At 37.9% G+C, this 23,006-nt stretch overlaps 1 protein-coding gene across 1 annotated transcript; it reads right to left on the bottom strand.

The window, feature by feature from the left end:
• Nucleotides 1–13,897: 13,897 nt before the first annotated feature.
• Nucleotides 13,898–18,771, bottom strand: LOC133294264 (putative BPI/LBP family protein At1g04970). The gene is made up of 6 exons (XM_061492918.1): nt 18,096–18,771; nt 17,203–17,342; nt 16,183–16,534; nt 14,830–15,078; nt 14,415–14,540; nt 13,898–14,214 (listed from the first exon to the last, which is right to left on the bottom strand). The coding sequence occupies exons 1-6, from the start codon at nt 18,501–18,503 to the stop codon at nt 14,011–14,013; spliced, it is 1,479 nt and encodes a 492-aa protein (XP_061348902.1). The 5' UTR covers nt 18,504–18,771; the 3' UTR covers nt 13,898–14,010.
• Between the last annotated feature and the right edge of the window lie 4,235 nt (nt 18,772–23,006).

Raw genomic sequence — 23,006 nt, 5'->3', positions numbered from 1 at the left:
AGCCAAACCCAAGAGACATTTTAATCATGTATCTGGCTGTGGGGGAAGAAGCAATAAGTGCTGTGCTGATCAAAGAAACTAGCGAAGGCCAAGAACCGATTTACTTCATAAGCAGAGCCTTACAAGGTGCGGAAGTCAGGTATCAAAAACTAGAAAAAGTGGCTTTCGCGTTGCTGCTCGCGGCCAGAAGATTGCGGCCATATTTTCAAGGACACCAAATAATAGTCAGAACTAATCAACCCATACGGCAGGTCTTGCACAAACCGAACTTGGCAGGAAGAATGACCAATTGGGCGATTGAACTTAGTGAGTATGACATAACATATGAAAGTCGGAAAGCCATCAAGTCACAAGCTTTGGCCGACTTCGTAATGGAGCTGACTCCATTAAACCCAGAACATGGGGAGTCTGGGGGTGCATGGAAGGTCTACGTGGATGGATCCTCCAACAATAAAGGAAGTGGAGCTGGGATCATACTGGAAAACCCATAAGGAGTAACAATTGAACACTCCTTGAACTTGGGATTCCCAACTTCAAATAATCAAGCTGAATATGAAGCTCTGATAGCCGGTTTGATGCAGGCTAAAGAGCATGGAGCTAGAAAAGTTCAAATATTCAGTGACTCACAGCTGGTAACTTCGCAGATAGAGGAAAAGCACCAGGCTAAAGGTTCTTTGCTAATGAAATACCTGAGTAAGGTTCAGGAAATGATGGTTGATTTTGATGAGGTGCAGGTCACTCACATCCCTCGAGGGGAGAATAGTCGAGCTGACATCTTGTCAAAGTTGACAAGCACCAAAAGTCCGGGTAACCACAGAACTGTGGTCCAACAAAACATAACAACGCCGAGTTGTGTTATGCTGATAACCTCGGCAAAAGACTGGAGGACACCTATGGTAGATTACCTGGAAAAAGGAATGTTACCAGAAGAACGCTTGGAATCTAGAAAGCTAGTCCAAGATGCGACACAATATACGATTGTGCAGGGTCAGCTGTTTAGAAAGGGTTTGCATGTACCCATGTTGAAATGCTTGAACTCGGAAGAGGAAGAATATGTTCTGGCCGAGATACATGAAGGAATCAATGGACATCACATGGGAGGCAAAGCTTTGGCTTAAAAGGCTCTTCGAGCCGGTTACTACTGGCCGACTATGCAAGCAGACTCTAAAGAACATGTTAAAATATGTGACAGCTGGCAGAAGCATGCCAAGCTAATTATTGCCCCACCTAAAGAGCTGAAACATATCTCGGCACCATGACCCTTCTTTAAGTGGGTAATGGACCTGCTAGGACCTTTCAAAGCAGTTGAAGGACAATTAAAATGGTTGTTCGTAGCAGTAGATTACTTCACAAAGTGGATAGAAACGGAACCAGTGACGACAATTACTTCGGCTAGAGTGCAAAGGTTCTTCGAACGGAACATAATTTTTAGATTTGGGATACCAGGTGAAGTGATCATTGATAATGGAACACAATTTGTTAACAAAAGATTCCAACAATTGATGAAAGACTTGCAGGTCAGACATCGATTTGCATCTGTAGAACACTCACAGTCAAATGAACAAGCTGAAGCAGCAAATAAGATAATTGTGGAAGGCTTGAAAAAATGCATGTTTGATGAAGGAAAAAGCTGGGTTCCGCAGCTCTACTATGTCCTCTGGGGATACAGGACAACTACCCAAACTGCAACAGGGGAAACCCCTTTTCGACTAATGTATGGCTGCGAAGCTATGATCCCAGTAGAAATCGGAGCACCTTCTTGTAGAAAGATAAATAGCAGCGAGCACGGCGAGCAGCAGAACAATAATTTACTCACTGCCGAATTAGACCTTGCTGACGAAGTTCGGGTTGTGGCCCATTGCCGGGATGTGACAGCCAAGCGACACATGGCAGTCCGGTACAACAAAAAAGTGAGGCCAAGAATCTTTGGAAAGAATGATCTGGTACTCAGACGAGCAGATGTCGGAAATAAAAACTCCAAAGATGGAAAGCTAGCTGCAAATTGGGAAGGACCTTACCGAGTTAGAGAAAAACTCAGAAAAGGAGCTTACATCTTGGAGACAATCGAAGGCAAAGAAGTTAAGCGGACCTAGAATGCAGATAATCTGAAGACATACTACAGCTAAATCTGCACTCCTCCGCTTCAATATTTCAAAATTGAATTTTGATTTAAGTTCTTTCCTCTACTAGGGATTTGACTAAAGCCGAATATACCGGCAAATTCATGTAGACAACAATTTGATTTCAATAAATGAGGAATGCTTCTTTTCTTTTAAAGATTTGTCCTTATCTTATTTTGATGCATCAATTCGACATCCGAGGTACAAGAGCAATGTGTCATAACGACTCTGATCAAGTCAAAATGCTCCTTATTTCGGTCTATGAGCCAAAAGGGACATATAACCGCATTGTCTTTACCTTAGATAAAAGTGAAATAAAAATTCAGACTATACAAACTTAGCAAAAAAGTTAAGTTTCAATAAACATGCGTCATCGAGAATGACATAAAGCGAAATCCGTACGATGCTTTGACCTGGGCCAGGTCATGAATAAAGTACTCGTACGATGCACGAGTTTAGTAAACTATTTTGAGTTGATAGCTTACGGTAATAAGCTATTACCAACTTGGGTAGGATTTCTTACATAACTTGTAAAAAACTGAGTTTTGAAAGGAAAATTATCCTGAGTTACGATCCGAGTTAGGATTTCTTACATATACGCAAGAAGACTAAGTTGAACGCTTAGATAATGCAACTCAGCAACGACATACCGGGTTATGCAAATTTGAGTACCTAGATATATGCATCTATGGTCAAAACACAATATGCGACGAAAAAAATAATGCTTAAAGAGTAAAATTCAAACCGGAGTAAAACCGGCAGTATTCAGGATAAATCAAAAAGGGGCCCAAAGGCCCCAACAAAATACAACTCCAACCGGCATCCCGGCCCTTCAGTCTGTCTTGCTGGTAGAAGGAACTTCCGGCATCACAACCTCCTTGCCGGATTGATCGGCCGACTCAACTTCTTTTTCGGATTGGTTAGTTACCTCATCACCATCCTCAACAGTGGCAGCTTTTTCGGAGGGTGAAGCTGAAGCATGGGAAGGAGAGGCGGCAACTGGAGAAATGATTCGACCATCAACAACATATGCACGAGGGCTTAAGCCAACCACATTCAAAAGAAAATATGGGTTCAGAACTTGCAGTTCGCTTAATGCATTGTAGAAGGAACCAGTGATGGCCTTTTCAAGCTCAACCCAGTAGAGTTGAGCTTCGTCTTGAGCCTCCCTCAACTGGGCCCTGGTTTCCTTCAACTTTCCCTGCACTGCCTTCATCTCCCCCTCCGCCTTCTCATATGTGATTTTGAAATCACTCAAACTCTTGCTGTTGCAGGCATGGATATACTGGAGCTGGTCATGATCATGTCGAAGTTGGGTCAAGGATTCCTGTGCTTTGCCTAAGTCAAACGTACTTTGGGCATATTTTTCCTTCAGCGATGAGAAATCCTCTTTCACCTTAAGCAACTCGGCAACAGTCTTAGCTTTTTTCTCCCGAGAAGCAGCAGTGTCATCAAGGGAACGAAGATACTTACACTTCAACGAACGCAATGATCTTGTTAGCCCAGACATCTTCAGGCCACCGAGTTCTAGGTCATCCAGCACGTTAATTTCATCAGCTGTAAAAGGGTTTGCACTGGAGAATGACTCAGGCGGACAAACTGCCTCTCGAATAGCATCAGACAACCCGGATTGCCATACAACATGCTTGGTCAAACCGGAAGACGAAGGAGGAGGAGGGGCCATCATCACTTGACGAGGAGAGGAGGGGGCAACATTTTTGGCGAGGATCCCCTTGCCTTTGTTCCTAGCTTGCTTCTATCACCTTGGCCTTCGTTTTGTCGACAGCATCCTTTTTCGGATTCAGCTTTGACGCCTTCCTCTTCTTCTCCGAACCGGTGGAAGTATCCTTCTGTGACAACCCGGACGGAGGAACTTTTCTTCCCATGGTCAGTGCGTCCAACCAACTGGGAGGAGCGTTTGGTTGCTTTTCCATTTGGGGAACTACAGAACAAAATAATGCAATTAGTTGTTAAGCACAATATAAAGCACTTCAATATAGCAATCACACATACTCAATTCGGCATCAAGCTCCTCTTGAGACTTATAAATGAGAGATGCAACGCTAGCATGCTGATGCGTCTAAAGGTATGTACCAATGGCGATCACGGTATTAGCATCATTGGAGTCTAACTGGGATTCTTTAAAGCGGTAGCTTGAAGGAGGAAATTGGAAATGATCGGATGACCAGCATAAGGAAAATTTACCCTCTACGTCCTTGGTACCACAGTTTTGGAGAAACCATACCTCCTTACTGGGATGCGCGCAAACCTTAAAGAACTTGTCTTTAAAACTTTTAAAAGACTCAGTGTAGACCTTAAAGAGTTTACGGCCAGGAACACCTCTAACAGTAATCCAAGCTTTTCGTTCTGGCGGTTCGCGACCAGTTCGGCAAGAGATAACTTGAAAGAAGAAAAAGAAAACCATAACGGAAGGATGAAGAACAAGGTAGGCAAAAAATCGCTCGAATACCTTAACGAAACCCCACCCGTTGGGATGGAGTTGTGTAGGGCATATGTGAAGATGATTGAGTATCTCCATTTGAAATTCGGTTAAGGGAAACCGGAGTCTGAGTTAAGTAACGAAATCTCGGTAGAAGAAAAAGAAGCAAGGACCCTCTTCAGTTCCTCCTGAACATACGGGTTCGTCTTCTTCGGGAGTTACGATGTCAAAATTTTCAACCAACCCGACAGAAAGCCCAGCCACGTCCTCCGAAGAATGCTCGGACGTGGTATTCAAAACCTCATGAGTCACCCAAGGAAACTGGGATATCAATGAGGCAGTTGGAGACCCAGAAGGTGACTCGGCAGAACCAGATTCCTCTACTATCTTTTGAGGGAGGGATGCCATAAATGCCTAGAAAAACAAAAAGTTTAAATCAGAAGGAAAGAATGGGCATACCTGTATCAAAAATGCTACTAGATGACGAGTCATTAGAAGATGAAAAGCTCGGCACGTCGAAATAGTAATCGGATCATTTCCCTCACAAGATGCCGACATCGATCCAACAAAAATCCCATGTCGGCAACTCTCCAAGGTGGACTCGGCCAACGAGTCACATCCTTGCTCGACAAGCTTAGCACTCAAATAGACGCAAGAATAACATGGAACATCTCCTAAGACAGTGGAATGATGAGGGGAGGCACGGGTTTTTGAACGTGAACCCGAAGTGGGCATGTGCTGGCAAGAAAGCACAGCCCCGGGTTGAGAAGACAGACGTGAAGGACTATTTTTCATGAGACCTTTATCCTGGGAAGAGCAACCTCTATCCCGGTGAGGCCCTAACTCCCTATGCAACACTCTGGCCCTTTTCCGAGTTCTACCACCACGGCATCCTCGAAGCATAGCTTTCTGCTCTTCTTCTTCGGTCCTGGGAATCCCTCAAAGTCAAAAATGGGCACCAGGAGGAATCTTTTTCAAAAAATCAGGATCTTCCTCCCTCTTCCCTTTTAAACAAACAGCTGAAGAAAAAGAGTTGTTTCCTCTTATTTGGCCAAAAAATTGAAAAACGCTAAATGTCAAATAGCAAAGGAAGGAGAAGGAGGAAGGCGATGTATTAACCATCAGGACGACAGGAGGGAACACACAAGTTCTGAAAGATACAAACTATGGGAGCTTTTCATAGGTTCTGGAGGAATAACAATAATCGACGAAGGAAGATATGCAACTTCAAATTTAAAAAGCATACTGGCAAGAAATTGTTCAAATGCAAAATGACAAAACAGAAACAGCAAAAAAGTGAAGATGTGTGAAATACCTGTTGAAAGAAAGATGAAAAACTGAGTTTGAAATGCTGGGAGTAAACGAAATGAAGTTGATGCACAATGCTCAGAAGGCAAACGAAAACATGTAAGGGGAAACAGAGGCTTATATAGCCATGACTAGTGACCACGGGGGTCGTGAATAGCAATGGTCAAGGCTATTTAGGTCTTTCTGCTCGCCAAATCATAACTGCCACAATCGTGGGTGGAAACCGCAGTTATCATGCGCGGAAACCACAGCATGGAGAAAGCCAAGGGGCAAGGGCATTACTGCCAATTTACCCCAAAAAGCAATGATTAGACAACTGAAACGATGCTGCAATAAATGCGCACGAAATGCAGTGATGACTCAAAACAGCTGCAGTACGCTAAAGCACGCGGGTTGTACCACGTGGCAGAGTGAAATGAGTGCAATTCCAAACCAACAGATAAGACAAGATATATACTCATACAACTGTTAACCGGGTTAAGCGTTGACACATGGGGCAACTCAATAGTCAACTCACGACTACCAAAGCACATCTTCTACCTGGCTACCCCATGAAAGACTCGATGGGTTGATTCACAACCCGTCGACCAAACAAACAGGCGTAAAGGCATAATTCGAGTTACGGTATAACGCTTAAAGGCAACCCGCCAGTGAGATTCGAACAACTTAAGCGTATTCCTAACTCGGAGTAGGAACATGGTTGATGCTCAACCAGCAAAGCAGTGCAACGAGCGAAAGTGGCGGTGAACACGGCATAAACAAAGGACTCGACATAAACATATATGCTTACATAGTCACATCACGGGATAACACAGCTGTAGGAACCCGACAGCTCGGGATTATACCCGGCCAGAAGGTGGGATACACAACATATCTCACCGGGTTGATGCTCAACCCGTCGACATAAAGGGGCAAGGGACACCCCGTACGGAAAAAATTCCATCACAAATAGAGCATGCAAAGCCTTTGAAAACACGAACACATTCAGGGGAAAAAACCTGAAGAGATGCACACGTAAGTCCACCCCGACTACCCGGACACCCAGGTAGCCGGGCTGAGGGGTAACTGTTATAGACCCATATAATGGGCCCATTAAGTGGCAATCTAAGATACAGATTGATATTAACAAAGGATAGATATCCATCAAGGATACTAATCCTAATACGACAGCATAGCAAACAGGGCTAGGCCCTCATCAGAGGTACTAAAGGCCCATCCATACTACCCATAGGTAACCTCTATAAATACAAGGTAAACCCTAAAGGTACGTTACGCTCTCTCTCTTACTGTTATGTTGTCGCTGTGCACACACACACACACCCCATTGGCTAACGCCATTACAATATTCTGTGTACAGTGATCTGCTTGACTCAAGGGTATCTCATTCATAGATACCTTGGAGAAGGCACTAGATCCAAGATCAATGTACCAGCCTACTGGGTTGGACATCTCTGTCTCAAGGACAGAACAGTCAGGCTGATTCACATGTATGAGCTAATCTAATGAAGTTGTTACTAATATTTTGGTTTACTCAATTTATATATAGGAGGAGACGCAAAGAGTAGGGGAGATGATTATTTTGCATAAGTTATGTTTTCAATTTTAGCGATTGATACTAATTAGACTCACATATATATTAAATATGAGAGAGGTTAAATGCAAATTTATCAATATATAAAATTACAGGATAGGTTATTCTGCCTACCTTTGCCTACCCCTATTAACAACGTTAAATTTTAATCTCATTTAACGGTGAAGATTTGCAAGAAAAAATAAATCATTTTTTTCTCTTTCTTTCTCCTTATTTTCTCCTACACCTTTTTTCTTTCCTCCCCTTTCTCGCTAGCACATTCATACTATCCGAAAAATGTTTAACAGAGATTGATTTTTTGTTCTTCTATAAGTTCAAATCTAACCCAACCAGAAGTACAACCATGAATATATTGGATTATAGCACCAACTAGTTCATATTTTGAAACCTTGGTGCAGAGATAAAAAAATTTCGAAAGATAGGAGAGTGGCTAATAAGAAGTTGATTACACAAAAGACTTAACCTTGTAAATGATCTGAACATAAAAATGAGTTACTGTTTTCCTTTGATATTTAGTAAGAAATTTTTTTTCAAAGATGTTATCCCAAAACGCGTGTAGTGCAGAGAAAGGACAGGAGAGAAAAAGGGTAGGGGAGGAAATGAGGAGAAAGAAATGAAAAATATATTTATTTTATCCCGCAAATCTCCACCATTAGATGGGATTAAAATCTAACGGTACTCAAAGAAGTAGGAAAAGGTAGGCAGAATAATGTATCCATAAAATTAGATACATTGTTTATTCTTATACCGTGTAAATTGATTATGCCGTAAACTATGGGATATGTTATTCTACCTACTCCCATTTTATCTACCTTTGCCTACCCCTTTAATTACCGTTCGATTACAATTTAATCCAACGGTCCATATTTGCGAAATAAAATAAATCTTTTTTCCCCTTTCTTTCTCCTTAGTTCCTCCTGTAACACCCCGTGTATATCCGGTTTGTTAACATGTCATCGTATTAAGCCACACTTAATTAAAAATTGCGGAATATATTTTTCTTTTCAATTATGACGTCATTAACTTAGCCAAGTTGATTACTTAACCATTTTCATAAAAACATCGCCTGTATGTAAATTGCAAAAGACTGCTAACTGAAATACCTCATAAATAAATAAGTTAACAGTGAGTATCTATAATCACGAGACTACAACACGTAGCACGGACAATATCCTGATACATTATTACAATTCGCATCTAAATTAAGACAAAGTCAAACAATGTGGCGTGGAAAATCCCCATGCTCACCAAATAAGGCAACAAAGCCTAATATAGTCTCAACAGCAGCGACAATAATCATACCAAGCTAATAACATAAAGCAACAGACTTAATCCAGCATCCAGACATATCATCATATAAATAACAGTATCAGCTAAGCTCTGGCCTCCTGCCGCTAGAGGACTCAACCCCCGCATTACCTGAACCTGAAAATGGTGCCCCAAACGTGAGGCGAGATCTCTAAACAAAAATCTCAGTAAGACAAGGAGTCCTCAAGGATCTTCCACCCCAAGCTCACTTACATGTGCAATATAAGTTCAAAAACAGTTTAACAGTATAAGTTCCAAAATAGTGCAATGTAGCAGATAATCATGTCATGTGTGTCATAACTAATCTACTGGCCAGAGAATGCAGGAATACGTCTATTACCTACACTAGTGCAAGACGCCACTTGCACCACCCACAGTGTCACCGTCTTGTATGACGCCACATACTCAGGCTAACCGTCTAAGTGGAACAACACATACATATTAAAAGCCATTGCACATAAAGCTCAACAACATTTTCAATTATCAAAGCATGTAAACACAACATGCATATAAACTATTCCCCCATGGGGTATGGTGGAACCACACAATGGCTAAACTGAGGACACGAAAGCTTACCTTGCAAGCTAACTATCCAAGCCAAGAGTCCACACAGCTCAAGGCCCACAAACAGCACAATCACAATCTGTTTATACAATAATTAATCATCAATAATCATTACTCAAGATTACATTAAGTGATTAAGGCTTTCTTACTCATTTTAACTCATTCCACGCTGTTTCTGCAGGAGGTATTTGAATACTCCACAAGTAGTATTCGAATACTCCAGCTTTCCAGAAAGTATTCGACTACTTTCACTTAAGTATTCGAATACTACAAGGTATCTGAATACTTTCCCACTCAGTATCCGAATACCCAGAGGTATTCGAATGCCACACACCTTGTATTCGAATACTCTTCAGTATTTGAATACTTCTTCATAGGTATCCGAATACTTTTCTTCCCAGGAAAGTATTTCAATACTCCAGTAAGGAGTATTCAATTACAAGTGAACAAGTATTCGAATACTACACAAAAAGTATTCGAATACTTCTTCAATAGAATTCAGAAATTCGAACAGACTTCTGCATAATCCCAATTTTAAGGGTCCAAAAGCGATTGAGAGTCCAATGACTCCCTAAACAGATGTTCATAAGCATGTTAAGAACTCAGAAACATGTTCATTTACTTAAATGATCCGAGTTTTACTTTTTAACCGATTAAACAAGCTTAAAACCTCAAAAAGACAATGAGGTGATCATGGTATACCTCCAAGGCTCACAACTCCGAAAATGAGACAGCAAAGAGGTCTCCAACCACACACCAAGGTTCTGACTTTGCCAAGCCACGAAAATACAACACAAGCTTGGACCTTTCTACTCAAAGGTGGCTCCTTGAAGCCTCCAAAAACAAGGGAATGGATCTCACCAAAGATGAACATCAACTTAGCCTACAAAACTCCTCAACACAGCAGCCTAAACTCAGAAAACAAGGACCTTTCACTCACACAAGGCTTGTCCTCACAACACTCCACTAAAAAGGTGAAGGAACAAGAAGCAAAGGAGGTCCCTTTGGTGAAGTTCAAGAAGAAAATGGCTAAGGAATGGTAGAGGAAGGGTGGCAGCTGAAGAGGGTTCAGAAATTCCTCACGTAGGCAGCCTCAACATGGCCTAGGGTTTAGAGCCCACTAGTATATATAGTCCACTTAAGTGTAATCACACAATATTAGAAATAATAGCTACGCTTAACATTTTAATCTCAAATTTTGGGTTCTGAACCTACTCAGTTTTCTAAGATTTATTATATTTTTATTTTATTTTTCGCAGCACCTTTTCGGAACGCGCTTTTTCTATAGCCAGTATCAGTTCTGGCACCAGTTCTCATTATTTTAACTCGAAACTTGTTTTACAAGTCCTATATATTATTCTAGGAATATTTCCACACTTATTATAATTTTCCGGGATACTTCATTAGTACACATTTATACTGAGTAGCAGAATCGATATCTGCACTTTTCGTCAGAAAAGCGACTTTCAGCATTATTAATCACTTACCATAATTATTTAAGCCTCATAATAATTATTAGGGTCAATTATAGAATTATTTCCTAATTTCTCATAATTAATTAATTAACTTCCTTAATTAACGGTGCGGGTCCTTACATCTCCCACACCCTTTCTCTCTCCTCCCCTTTCTCTCTTCCTCTACGCCATACATGAGATATTTTTTTTCCTTCATCGCCGGTGTCTGCTTGTGCGAAATGGGTTTATCCATTTTTATGTAATAGGATCAGATTCATGGCTTCATCCCATATCATTGCTTTTTGTGAAACTATGAATTAAAAGAACTTAACAATTATAATATATATATTGATATATTTCATTTATGAATCACAAGAAAGGATAGTCCAATTTATCAAAAAAAAAAAGGATCGTCCAAATCCAGATTTGAGGTTTCAAACCATTCTTAGTCATTCGTACCCCTGATCTAATTTATCGTGTTGCCTTTTGATTTTGGATCTGTCAAATACAAGTGTGTCAAGAAGGATGATTGCAATTTTCAAACAAAAGAAGAAGAAGAAGAAGGATGGTTGCTGCAGCCGAGGAAGAGAGAAAGGGGATGAGAGAGAAAGGGTGTGAGAGGAAGTGAGGAGAAAGAAAGAGAAAAAAGGGTTTATTTTATTTCGTAAATATGAACCATTGAATTAGATTGTAATCGAACCGTAATGAAAGGGGTGACAAAAGTAGGTAAAATGAGAGTAGGTAAAATAACTTATCTTGTAAACTATATACATATAAAGAGGGGGGATGTTAAAAGTTTAATGTAGATTAAAAAATCTTATTCTCAAACTTAACGGTTGATTTTTGTAGTTTATTGAGTTATATCTATTAATTAATTATTACTCTTCAATAAATTACAGCTATTAGATCAACAAAAATCAACTATTAAAATATAAAATAAGATTTTTTTAATTTTACATTGGAGTAAAATAAAAATCTATCGTTATATATACATAGTACCCGGGTATAGAGGTGGCAAAGCGGGTTGCCCGCCCCTGCCCGCCAAAAGTCCGCCAAAAACCGGGCTGGCCCGCCCCGCCCCGCCATTGAAGGTGGGCTAGATATCTCTGCCCGCCAAGCCCGTCACATTTTACACTAAAAATTTAAAAAAAAAAAAAAAAAAATCAGCCCGGACGGGCTGGCGGGATTGGCGGGCAGCAGGTTTAGAAAACTCAGCCTGCCCCGCCCCGTTTGGCGGGCGGGGCGGGCCAGCCCGGCGGGCTCGGCCCATTTTGCCAGCTCTACCCGGCTACATACTCAAAATTTCAGTCTTACGCAGGTATTTTTATTATTTTCTCCGGGCAACAGATTCGTATCTAGGCTCATATATTTATAGGTAGTAACCATACCGAATGGATACCTATATACTCTGAACAATTACTTAACAAACTATGATTAGTACATTAAATTGGTTTTACAAATTGTTTTGATAAGTTCATTAAAACATAATTAATATTTGATTAGGGGTATTATTGTAAGGGTAATACAAGTATTATGTTACTGCAATTGTCCAATTTTTTCCAGCAGAGACAAAAGTGAAGAGAGAGAAAGTGATAGGAGAAAAAGAAAAAGAAAAATTGTGGACCCCGTGTTTTCATTGTTTGTGCAGAAAAGGGATTTGTTTTCCAGTTACATAATATTAATATTACCCTTATTGTAAATAAACTTAAGCTGAAAGTGACATCTTTCGAACTAGTTGGACCTCTAAATAGGCTATTCATACATGGCCGAAATAGTAGATAAAAGCCTGTCTGGATGGATGGGCCAAACACAAACCTTAATATGAACAAAACCAATATTATTTAATGGGCTAGGTCAAGTGGGCTCACTACTGAATAAACAAAAGCCTGCTTGAATTAATTTTTTTGAAAATTTTGGGTACATAATTTTCCTAAAAGATATATTAAAAAGTATGTATCACCAGCTTTTCAATGGCATTTCAACAATATTGCTTCAGCTAGAATTGGACATGTGAAACAAAAGTTATTACAACTAACATGCATTCATCAACCTTCAAGTTTAACGTTGCCACACACAATGCTGTTTTTTGCGTTTGTCAACACGTTGATTTGCCTTGTGCATAACTTGAAGTAGTGACTTAGTAAATGTTGCAATGAGAAAGATAAAGTGGAACAAGTGATGAGGTTATTTTGAACATACAAGCACACAAAAAAATGGCACAAACAAAAAACCTAGCAGATGTTATGACAAAACCAATCAATGCTAATAAATTTATGTGTTATATTTATCTCATTTAAATGAGAGAAATAATTTTTCTATACACACAAAAGAGGGATGAGTCCCACCACTCTTTTTTTTTCTCTCTTTTTATCTGTGAGTCTCATTTGTAATTTTATTTCTACAACATGAGATAACTAATTTCCTACTACATAATAAAAGTATTTCCCTAAATGTATATGATGTCAATCCTTCTATGATATATCAGAAATGTAAACAGCATGTAAATGACACAAATGGAAAGATTTTGAAAATTCATCAAAAGTGACAATAAGTGATTGTTTGATGTAACAGATGACGTAAAACGCCACTTTCCGTGGCTTTAGACAATCTATGCACTATTTTTTTTTTTTTTTTGGTACATAATCTATGCACTATTGAATTAGTGACTTATGGTTCTTTTGGATTGTCTTCAAGCACGATTGACACAAGTTGATAATTGCGGAAATTGCTTGTGCTAATTGCGGAACGCAGAAGAAATTCAGAGCAATGCTAAATGCGTAAATCATCCTTAGGCCACAAATAGAATCCATTCTCTATTTTTTATCATTCCAAACTAAGAAAAAATAATATATGTAGTATTTTCCGAGTGTTTTCTAAGTGTGTTGTATTTTCTTAACTCGAGAAAGTGATAATTTTCTCTCCTTGCATTCAGAGAGAGATTGTAGCATGTGGTTTTTCTCTTTATTAATTGAGGGTTTTGCACATTGTGTTGGTTCCCATTTTTCTCAATTTTATTTTAACTATATGAAACTGTACTTAAAAACTAATAATAATAATCGTATTAATTTTTAACAAGTAATCTTCATGGAAGCATGGCTTATAGTAGGCTGAATCCAAAAGGTATATAAATGGTGTTATGTACACATTATATATAGTAGGCTTATATATTTTCTTTACACTTTACAACAATCTAGGTAGGTTGCTTATTGCCTTACCACAAAAGTATTATGATACATAGGGTGACTGGTGACTAAGATAGTAATCTTCTAAGAAGAAAACATCACTACACACTGCAATCCATGGATGGTTGTACAAGATATTAGCATTCTGAAAACCAAAACCATCAATAATTGGCAATGAGAGCCCTCTCTTTAATTCGAAGTTCAGGTAAGGTAGGATGATGGTTTTGAGGACAGTTGACATCAGTGACTGCAGATATTTACAAAGTTGAAGAGTAAGATTCATAGTTAGCATATTGGACAATGGTTAAGGTTTAGCAATCATATAATTGAAAATATAAATAAGAATTATTTCTGGGTACATGAGATGATGTTACATATGTACAGAATTAGAATAAAAAAAATGCATATCTGCAAGCTGAAAATGTGAATACATTTATTCTGATTTACCTGAATCAGATGCATGTGCAGTTTCCCTATTTTGCTCCATTTCAGGTATGTGGAAAATTTTTGTAATTTGAGCCTGCCAGCAATATTGTTTCCGACTATTTCCACACCACATGAAGCACTAATATCCTGTGGCATAAGCAAAATTAATCAAACGTATTAGATATGATAATGATCATGGCCACACTCTTAACTGATAAATGGGATCACGTGCATGCTGACACAGAAAATATTATAGGCAACATTGAAACTTTTGTCAACACTTCAAAACTTGGCTATGTTTTGTATATGACAATATGAAGACAAAAGAGTGAAAAGTTTGAATGTCATGAAGCTTAATTTGAATGTTGAAAAATACATAATGAGATAAAGCTACTAAATTAAGCACATTAGCTTCCATTTGTGGAGTTAAACATACCACTGAGATGCATGCAACTGGTATGATTTCACCACCTTCCAGAACATCAATTATTATATCTACAAAAATAGTAGCACCAATATCTTGGTAGGTCACTTGTATAACTGGTGGAGAAGATACTGATATATTAAGCTGCATGTCATCATTTGGATATCGCTTGTATAATTTGGGAACTATGAATCTCCATTCAGCAGTGTTCAAAATGTTCTGATCTGGTAGTTCATCAACAATCAATTGCATATTACCTGCCTGAACCCAAGAACAACATAAACTATTAAACTACATTTCAGTTTCTATAATAATGTAAAAGCATCCAACATAAATGCTTGAAGTGTGAACAGTTAGTTGAAGCCGTCCAATTAGTTTATAAAACTGAATCAGTGCTAAAGGGTAAACCCTGATGCACAAGGTTCCCTGACTTGCTAGGGTTGACTTGCTAGGGTAAGGGTGAGAGTCCATTGTATGTAGCCTTACTTTTGGATTTCTACAAATAAATTATTTTCCAGATTCGAACCTGTTACCTTCGGTCACAAGGAGCAATCTTAACGCAACTTCATGGCTCGTCCTCAAAATCGAATCAGCACTATTCTGTCATATTTTTTAATAAATTTTTTAGATAAAGAACTCAGTTCCAAGATATTGTGATGCAGCTAACCCACCTAAGGTCTATTCGAGCTCAGGAAAAACAATCCTTTTATCCCAAATTCAGTGAGATTCCAACAACATCAGAGCACCCAACCAATGGTTTCAAAACCAACATTCATTAAAGAACACAAACCACTAATATTTGTATATAAATGATGGAAGCATGCAAACTGAGGAAACACAATGTTTTGGCCCTGTAAAGAACCTTGGGATACACCACTCCAAAAGCTAGCTCAAAGGGTGGGAGTGCCCAAGGCCTTATAAGCTCCACATTAGTTGCACATACAACCAATGTGGGACTATATATCTCAACCCGCCCCCTCACACGAGAGCCCATTGGGCTTGAAGAGTGGACAATGCAACAAGCTCAGCCTACCTGTGCTAAGAAATGCCACAAGAGAACGTGGGGGGCGGCGAGGCTCTGATAAACTCCACATTAGTTGCACATACAACCAATGTGGGACTATATATCTCAACAGGCCCAAACAATCTTGGTTTCATATAAAGCACAAACAATTTCTTCGGCAGTGTTTTGACAATCTCAGAGCCTAAAAAGTTGCAAACTAATTTATCATTAGCAATCCTAGGTTAGATCATATGCAACAGGTTATAAGAAGCTAATACACATCATACATAGAGCTCCAATTAAAAAAGACTGTGATTGGACTAAGACGTGTAAAATAATAAGTAAAAATTTCAGAAACTTACATTGAAGTAAATTAGGGAAGCAGATTTGAACACATTTTCATGTATTGAAACCTTTATCATCTTTGGTAAACCACCACAGGCAGAAGAAATCTTAAATCCTTTCTGGTAACCTTGAGGTGCTAAAACTTCATTTATCCCTGTAAATAAACCATCAAGTGCAATCGCAATAGAGGAATTACTCAACACAGGATTGCCAACGAAAGAAACATTTAGTGCAGCAGTTTTGTCTAGTGAGATTTGCTTTGGAAGAGATTGCAATAAATTGTCAAGCTCTTCTATCCCTTCTCTTATCTGCTCTGAAATGGCCTCTTCAACTGCAGATGCTATATTCCCTTTAAAAGCATCAACTAGCCTGAAACAAACATAAAAAAGTAAATGGCATATTATCTTCATTAAATATATATAGGACCATAACATAAGCAAAGTTCATAATATCATTATCATGAAAGGAAAATGATTCTATGATATCAATCAACAGATGTTTGGAAGGGAGTACACTTCAATAATATTACTCACAAAAGGTCCTTATTCCAAAAACAAAAACATCATGCAGAAAAATTAACTCTATGGTTTTTCTTAACTTCAGTTAATTAAGAACCATCATATCTTTATGAAATCAAAGACAGATCTATCTAAATAAGAAGTCTAGCTACTTCACCAGGAAAAGAGGCAGTAAAGTGGAATAGATGCACTTATTCTTTAGTCCAAGTTCACCACATATAAGAGACCACAAGACCTAAAACTTTGCACTTGGCAAACTGATCCTAAAAAAATAAAGCAACAATTCATATTAATCTAGAAATTTTAGCTCTGTATTCCCCGTTTCATGTCACACTAGACTAAAGAACAAAGCAATAAAGAATAAAGTTGAAATATAACTTTGATATTGTAGTTGTTTACCAAACTCTTCCCTATGGGAATGTGAGAACACCAATCACCAATAAGCAAAGAATAATTCTCTAAGAAAGAAGATGTGAATAGTAACCATTTATCAGAAACATGGCAGAGAAGATTGCTTACACTTGGTAAAGCCAAGCTGTCCCACCGTCCAACTTTATAGATAAATCTCCCACATAACATCCATAATCTAAGAGATCCAACTTAAGAGTTCCTTCTTGGTTCTTTAAATTTACTGTTAGCCCCAATTGCATGCCTCTAACCTTCCAAACATAGCACAACATAACTGAATGAGGGATATTGTTGATTGAACAACATGAGTGTGTGTGTATTAGATACTGAAACTGAAATACATTTATTTTTTTAATTGTACACCTATATACAACACCTTTTTTCTTTCTTTTGCTTTTTAATCTCCAGCGTCAATTATATTTGGCTTATTACCTTGAGTTCTAATTTGAACAAAAAATTGAAAACCCATCACATTTATTTGTTGATGATTTCCATTTTATCTACAACCTTTCCAAAGGTAACAAATAATTATAGATATACTTCTTCTTCCTTTTGCAATCTTGTATTAAACTCCACTTACATGCACAAAATTATGAATCCTGAAATTTTATTCTACACAGGGCACAGCAATCAAAATACTCATTAGCTAACTAGTTCCATGAACTTGAGAGCTATGGTTTCAAATCCACTTGTTATAAGAAATGGCTAAGTTTAACTTAGTTGATTTAATTACAATTGCAAGACGAGTCACAATGCAATTCCAACATTCTTTGTCATATATTCCTAAGGAAAACCAGGCAAACCAATTTTGACAAAAACAATCAACTTTATGAAAACATTTGTTATTTGTTTCAAGGTACAACATTCTGAATTAAAACATAACACAACTATGTAACTACAATTCAAACAAAACTATAACAAATTTCTGCAACTGCAGCTATAGGAAAAATATTAAACGACAACATAAAGTATATATAAACATGACGAAAATATTAGTTTTATACCTTCACTGAAGCGTTCCCACTATCTGAAATTCCAATTGGGATTAACCAAGTGCTGCAAGAATACCTCCAGCTCATGCTCAAATTGGCAGTGGCACCTGAAACAACTAGAACAATACCAGTCTCTCCTGTCGTAATAGATGAAGAATTGATTTGAATATCCTCAATTGTGATGTTAGAAAGAACAACTTTAGCATTTCCAACAAGTGGGACTTGAACAGAGTTCTCAATCTCAGGCAGCTGAAGCTGAACAATGGATGCAATACCTTCCTGTATCAGCAAATCCTTGGCAAAATCAAGACCCTTATCAGATATGACCCCAGAGATGAAACCCTCTTCATGGGGTTGCACATAACCACTTGTTGCAATCAACAGAAGGGATAACAGAACAAAAGGAATAGAGGGTGCCATGAATTTTTGGGTAGCACCTTATGAGTGGTATCAAGTTAGCAACTTGGCATTAAAAGCTGATTAAAAACTGGTAAGACCATGGCTTTGTGATGCTTATAGAGTGAAAGATGACAAATTTGAGACACCCATGTGATGAAACAGCAGTTGAAGTAGATTAAATTTTGGGAGAGAAGGGTTTCTTATTAAGGTTGTTTGTTATATTGAAACTGTAATTGGAGCTTGGTTTCTGAAATGGACGACCAGCAACTGTAAATGGAGACGTAGGTAAAAGGAATTGGTTTGTGTTGGAATTTTGTTCATTACATGTGATGTTGACTTGGAGCTACCACGTTAGTGATCAAAGTGACAATTATTTTTTATGTGAGCTCGAGAACCACGCAACTTATAGTTTCACTTTTTAAGTATATTCTGACACTTAAAAACGCATCATTCACAAGATTCCCATTCTAACCATTTTCCTATCAGCAACTAAATCAGGTTCTCTTGCGGAGCTTTCTCTCTCTTTTCTTTCAAGTTATTCGTCATTGCTAATAGTTAGAATTATGCTACAGTAAAATAAAATAGATCTTTCTTAATTTTTTTATTATTTAAAACAGATTTAAATCTTATAAAAATCTATTTGAAAAAGAGGTCATGATTTTCCTTTTACAAAATTTGAATATCGTATTATTTATTTTAAATAAAATTATTATTTTAATAACATTAAATAATAAAATAATATTATATTCTTTTTTTAAAATTCTTGAAGGCTTAATAAGTTTAAACAGGCATGTTAGTCTAAGTTGGGCCCTTTATTTATTTTTTAAATATAGGTCAATTTATAATTTAGCCTACATTGAACTAAGTCATGTCAAATTTAAAATTTTGTACATAAGTGATAAATCTTATATATATTTAAGTCAAAGTATAATCTGTATACAAAAAATAGAAAAAAGTCTAATCCAGGTCAGTTGATTCATATCTTATTCAGTCTAATCTGCAATCCCCTAGTGGAATTTTTTTTCCACCTGAAAAAAAATCAAAAGATGTACTTTTTTTTTTTTTCTTCAGAGGAGGGGATATAACCGAGGGAGCAAATTGAAAGTTGTTTCCAGGAGTGATTCTTATGTAGACACACCTTATCATACACATTGAAATTAATAGTTTATAAAGAAGAGGTGCATTTCTAACATAACATAGTTAATCTTATATATGTGAACTATTATCTATGCTTGATAATCTTTCTTTAATGTATTGAAGTTTTTTTAAAAACAAATAGGTTCATTTCTAACATAGATTAAGCAATTTCATATATGTCACTTGTCGATATTTGATGATTATTCTTGAAGTCATTGATCTCACGTACAATTATTGAAGAGCTTCGATTCGGGTATTAGTAATGTACTCCAAAAACGAACGTTGATTTGGGTTTAATGTAGATAATTTTTTTACGGTAGAAAAGACGAACTCATATATATATATATATATATATATATATATATATATATATATATATATATATAAGGGAAATGTTTTTCTCCTTTTACATGAGAGAATATTTGATTCCTACACATAGATCGAATTTCGTGCCAAGTTTTGTTTTTATTTTTATTTTATTTTCTAATAGCTGGCCCCACTTTTTTGACTCAGTAAAAGACAACTCTTCTCTTATGTAAAAGGAGAAAAGCATTTTATATATATATATATATATATATATATATATATATATATATATATATATATATGGATTTGGTGTTTGTCATTTTAAATGACATAAGTTATGTCATTTTAAGAGAGAGATACACACAAGGAATGGAAATCATGGGAGAGAAAATGAGTGATTTTTTTTAATTTAAATTTTAAATAAACATATATTTTCTTGTGTCTATCTCTCTTTTAAAATGACATAACTTTATGTCATTTAAAATAACTAACACTTTCCCCTATATATATATATATATATATATATATATATATATATATATATATGACTTTATTACTTTCTTTTTACATAAGATGCTTATCTTATATTGTAGAGAAAAAATAAGTGGATACCACCATTACAAAAAAAAAAATTGGATGCGAAAATCGAAGTGAGAGAGTATGAGAGAAGTTATCTTATGTGAAAGGAGAGGGCAAAACGACTGTATTAATAATATTTTACAAATGTATCTCTTACTAAAGCAATTTTGAAATGTATAACCAACCTAAGGCAATCAAACACGTCAAAATATTTGACGAGACCAGTCTCGTAGGAATAGCTAACATGATTACATGCCACCTCGGATATGGCCATCACTCCCGTCGTGACATTTCACGAGTATGCCACATGTCTCGTCTGCATGTCTAACGTGTTGGAGTCTCGCCACACTCCCTAACGAGATTGGTGGGCTACAGGTGACGTGGCATGAACCCGCCACCTTTGCTGACAACATAGGTGAGGTCCCGCCACATAAAGTGACGAGACTGGTTGAGCTAATACACGTGGCCTGATCTCGCCACATTGGATGACACGAATCAATAGTACCGTTGCACCCCTTCTTCCCTTCCCCTCTCTTCTTCTCTCTTCTTCCCTTCCCCTCCCTTCTTCTCTCATTTATGATTTCTATAACACCTCGCATTTCTAAATTATATATTAATACATTAAACATGGATTAAAGTGAAAATCCTGAAAATCAGGTCAAATTACAAAGGAAGAGTAAAACGGTAATTAGCCAAACACACAACCCTAGGAAGGTAAAATTGAGTAGGAAGTCTCAAATGATAAAAATAACCCTGAAAATGGATTCAAAACGAAAAATTGAGTGGTTAGGCAAGTATCAGAAAATTTGGTCAATAGTGTTTTTACCAGGTAAAAATATTGCGGTACGATTGCACCGTAAAATGAGCTGATTGAGTTTTGAGCTCTAAGTTTGAATATCGAGGTGCTTAATTTGTCAGAAGGTAAAAATAAAACATCAGAAACCTGCTGGTTTACTTCAGCCATTGGATATACCAGAGTGGAAATGGAAGAGCATCTCTATGGATTTCGTTGTTGGTCTGCCTCGGACTCAGGCTGGTTACGATTCAATTTGGGTTATAGTGGACAAGCTTACGAAGTCTGCACATTCTGCCAGTGCGAGTGGATTTCTCTACAGAGAAATTAGCAAAGTTATATGTAAAGGAGATTGTAAGGCTCCACGGGATACCAATTAGTATTGTTAGTGATCGGGACTCGAAATTTACTTCTCGTTTTTGGGGAGCCTTGCAACAGGCTTTTGGCACTCAGCTTAGGCTGAGCACTGCGTACCACCCACAAACTGATGGTCAGACTGAGAGGACCATACAGACACTTGAGGATATGCTGAGAGCTTGCACACTAGAGCAGGGTAATGCTTGAGACAGGTACTTATCACTGGTGGAATTTTCTTATAATAACAGTTTTCATTCTAGTCTGGGCATGGCACCGTATGAGGCATTCTATGGTTGAAGATGTCGTACTCCTACTTGTTGGACTGAGGTAGGTGATAAAGAGAGATTTGGACCGGATTTTGTGCAAGAAACTACATCACAGATTGAAATGATCAGAGAAAAACTTAAACAGGCACAGAATCGGCAGAAAAGTTACTATGATAATAGACATATACCGCTAGAATTTGAAGAAGGTGATCATGTATTTGTGCGGTTATCTCCAGTTACGGGTGTTGGCCGAGCATTGGGTGTGAGGAAGCTGAGTCCTCAGTTTATTGGACCGTATCAGATAATGAAAAGAGTGGGGTTAGTGGCCTATCAGCTTGCCTTTCCCCCACAGTTGTCGAATTTGCACGATGTGTTTCATATATCGCAGTTGCGGCGTTATATTCCGGATGAATCACATGCGGTGTTACCAGACGATATTAAGATTCAGGAGAATTTAAAGACTCATGTAGGTCCTATTGATGTCCTCGACCACAGTGAAAAGAGGCTGAGAAGCAAAAATATTCCAATGTTAAAGATTCAATGGGAATGACGTACACCTGAGGAGGCTACTTGGGAACGGGAGGATGAGATTCTCCAGTTGTATCCTGAGTTAGCGGACAGGTATGATTTAACTTTGGAAGAGAATATCTCACTCCACAGAGGTCCGATAGGGATGTGCCATACGCCGTTTTGAAGCTTGAGATGTCCTCTATCTCGTGTCAAAATTTGAGGAAATTCTGGGTTGAGTGTCGGCCTATAGAAGGCAGAGAGCACAGACTGCTCATGTTGCCACTGCACATGTGACAGTTCTGGTGCGAGATTGGAAAAATTATTCCTGCTTCGTTTCTTGGTCAAATTAGGTGTATGATATGTCAAATTGAATCTCGAGGTGTCTAGTTTGTTGTATAAAAAGTTGAGAGAAATTGGTTGAGTGGAGTTTCCAGAATAATTGATTGCATGAAGGCTATTTGGAGCTGTTTTGGGATTGGCTGGCAGATTTGCTTGTCCAACTTCAAACGGCGATATCCGGAGAAAACGAGAACTTTATAACTCGTGTGGTAGCTTCCAAGAAAGGTAATTAAGTCT

The sequence above is a fragment of the Gastrolobium bilobum genome, unplaced genomic scaffold (assembly GCF_033153095.1).
Source record: "Gastrolobium bilobum isolate Gb01-03AN ecotype WA unplaced genomic scaffold, APGP_CSIRO_Gbil_v1 utg78492, whole genome shotgun sequence".
NCBI classification, from domain to species: Eukaryota; Viridiplantae; Streptophyta; class Magnoliopsida; order Fabales; family Fabaceae; genus Gastrolobium; species Gastrolobium bilobum.
This window is presented reverse-complemented; position numbering and strand designations above follow the sequence as displayed.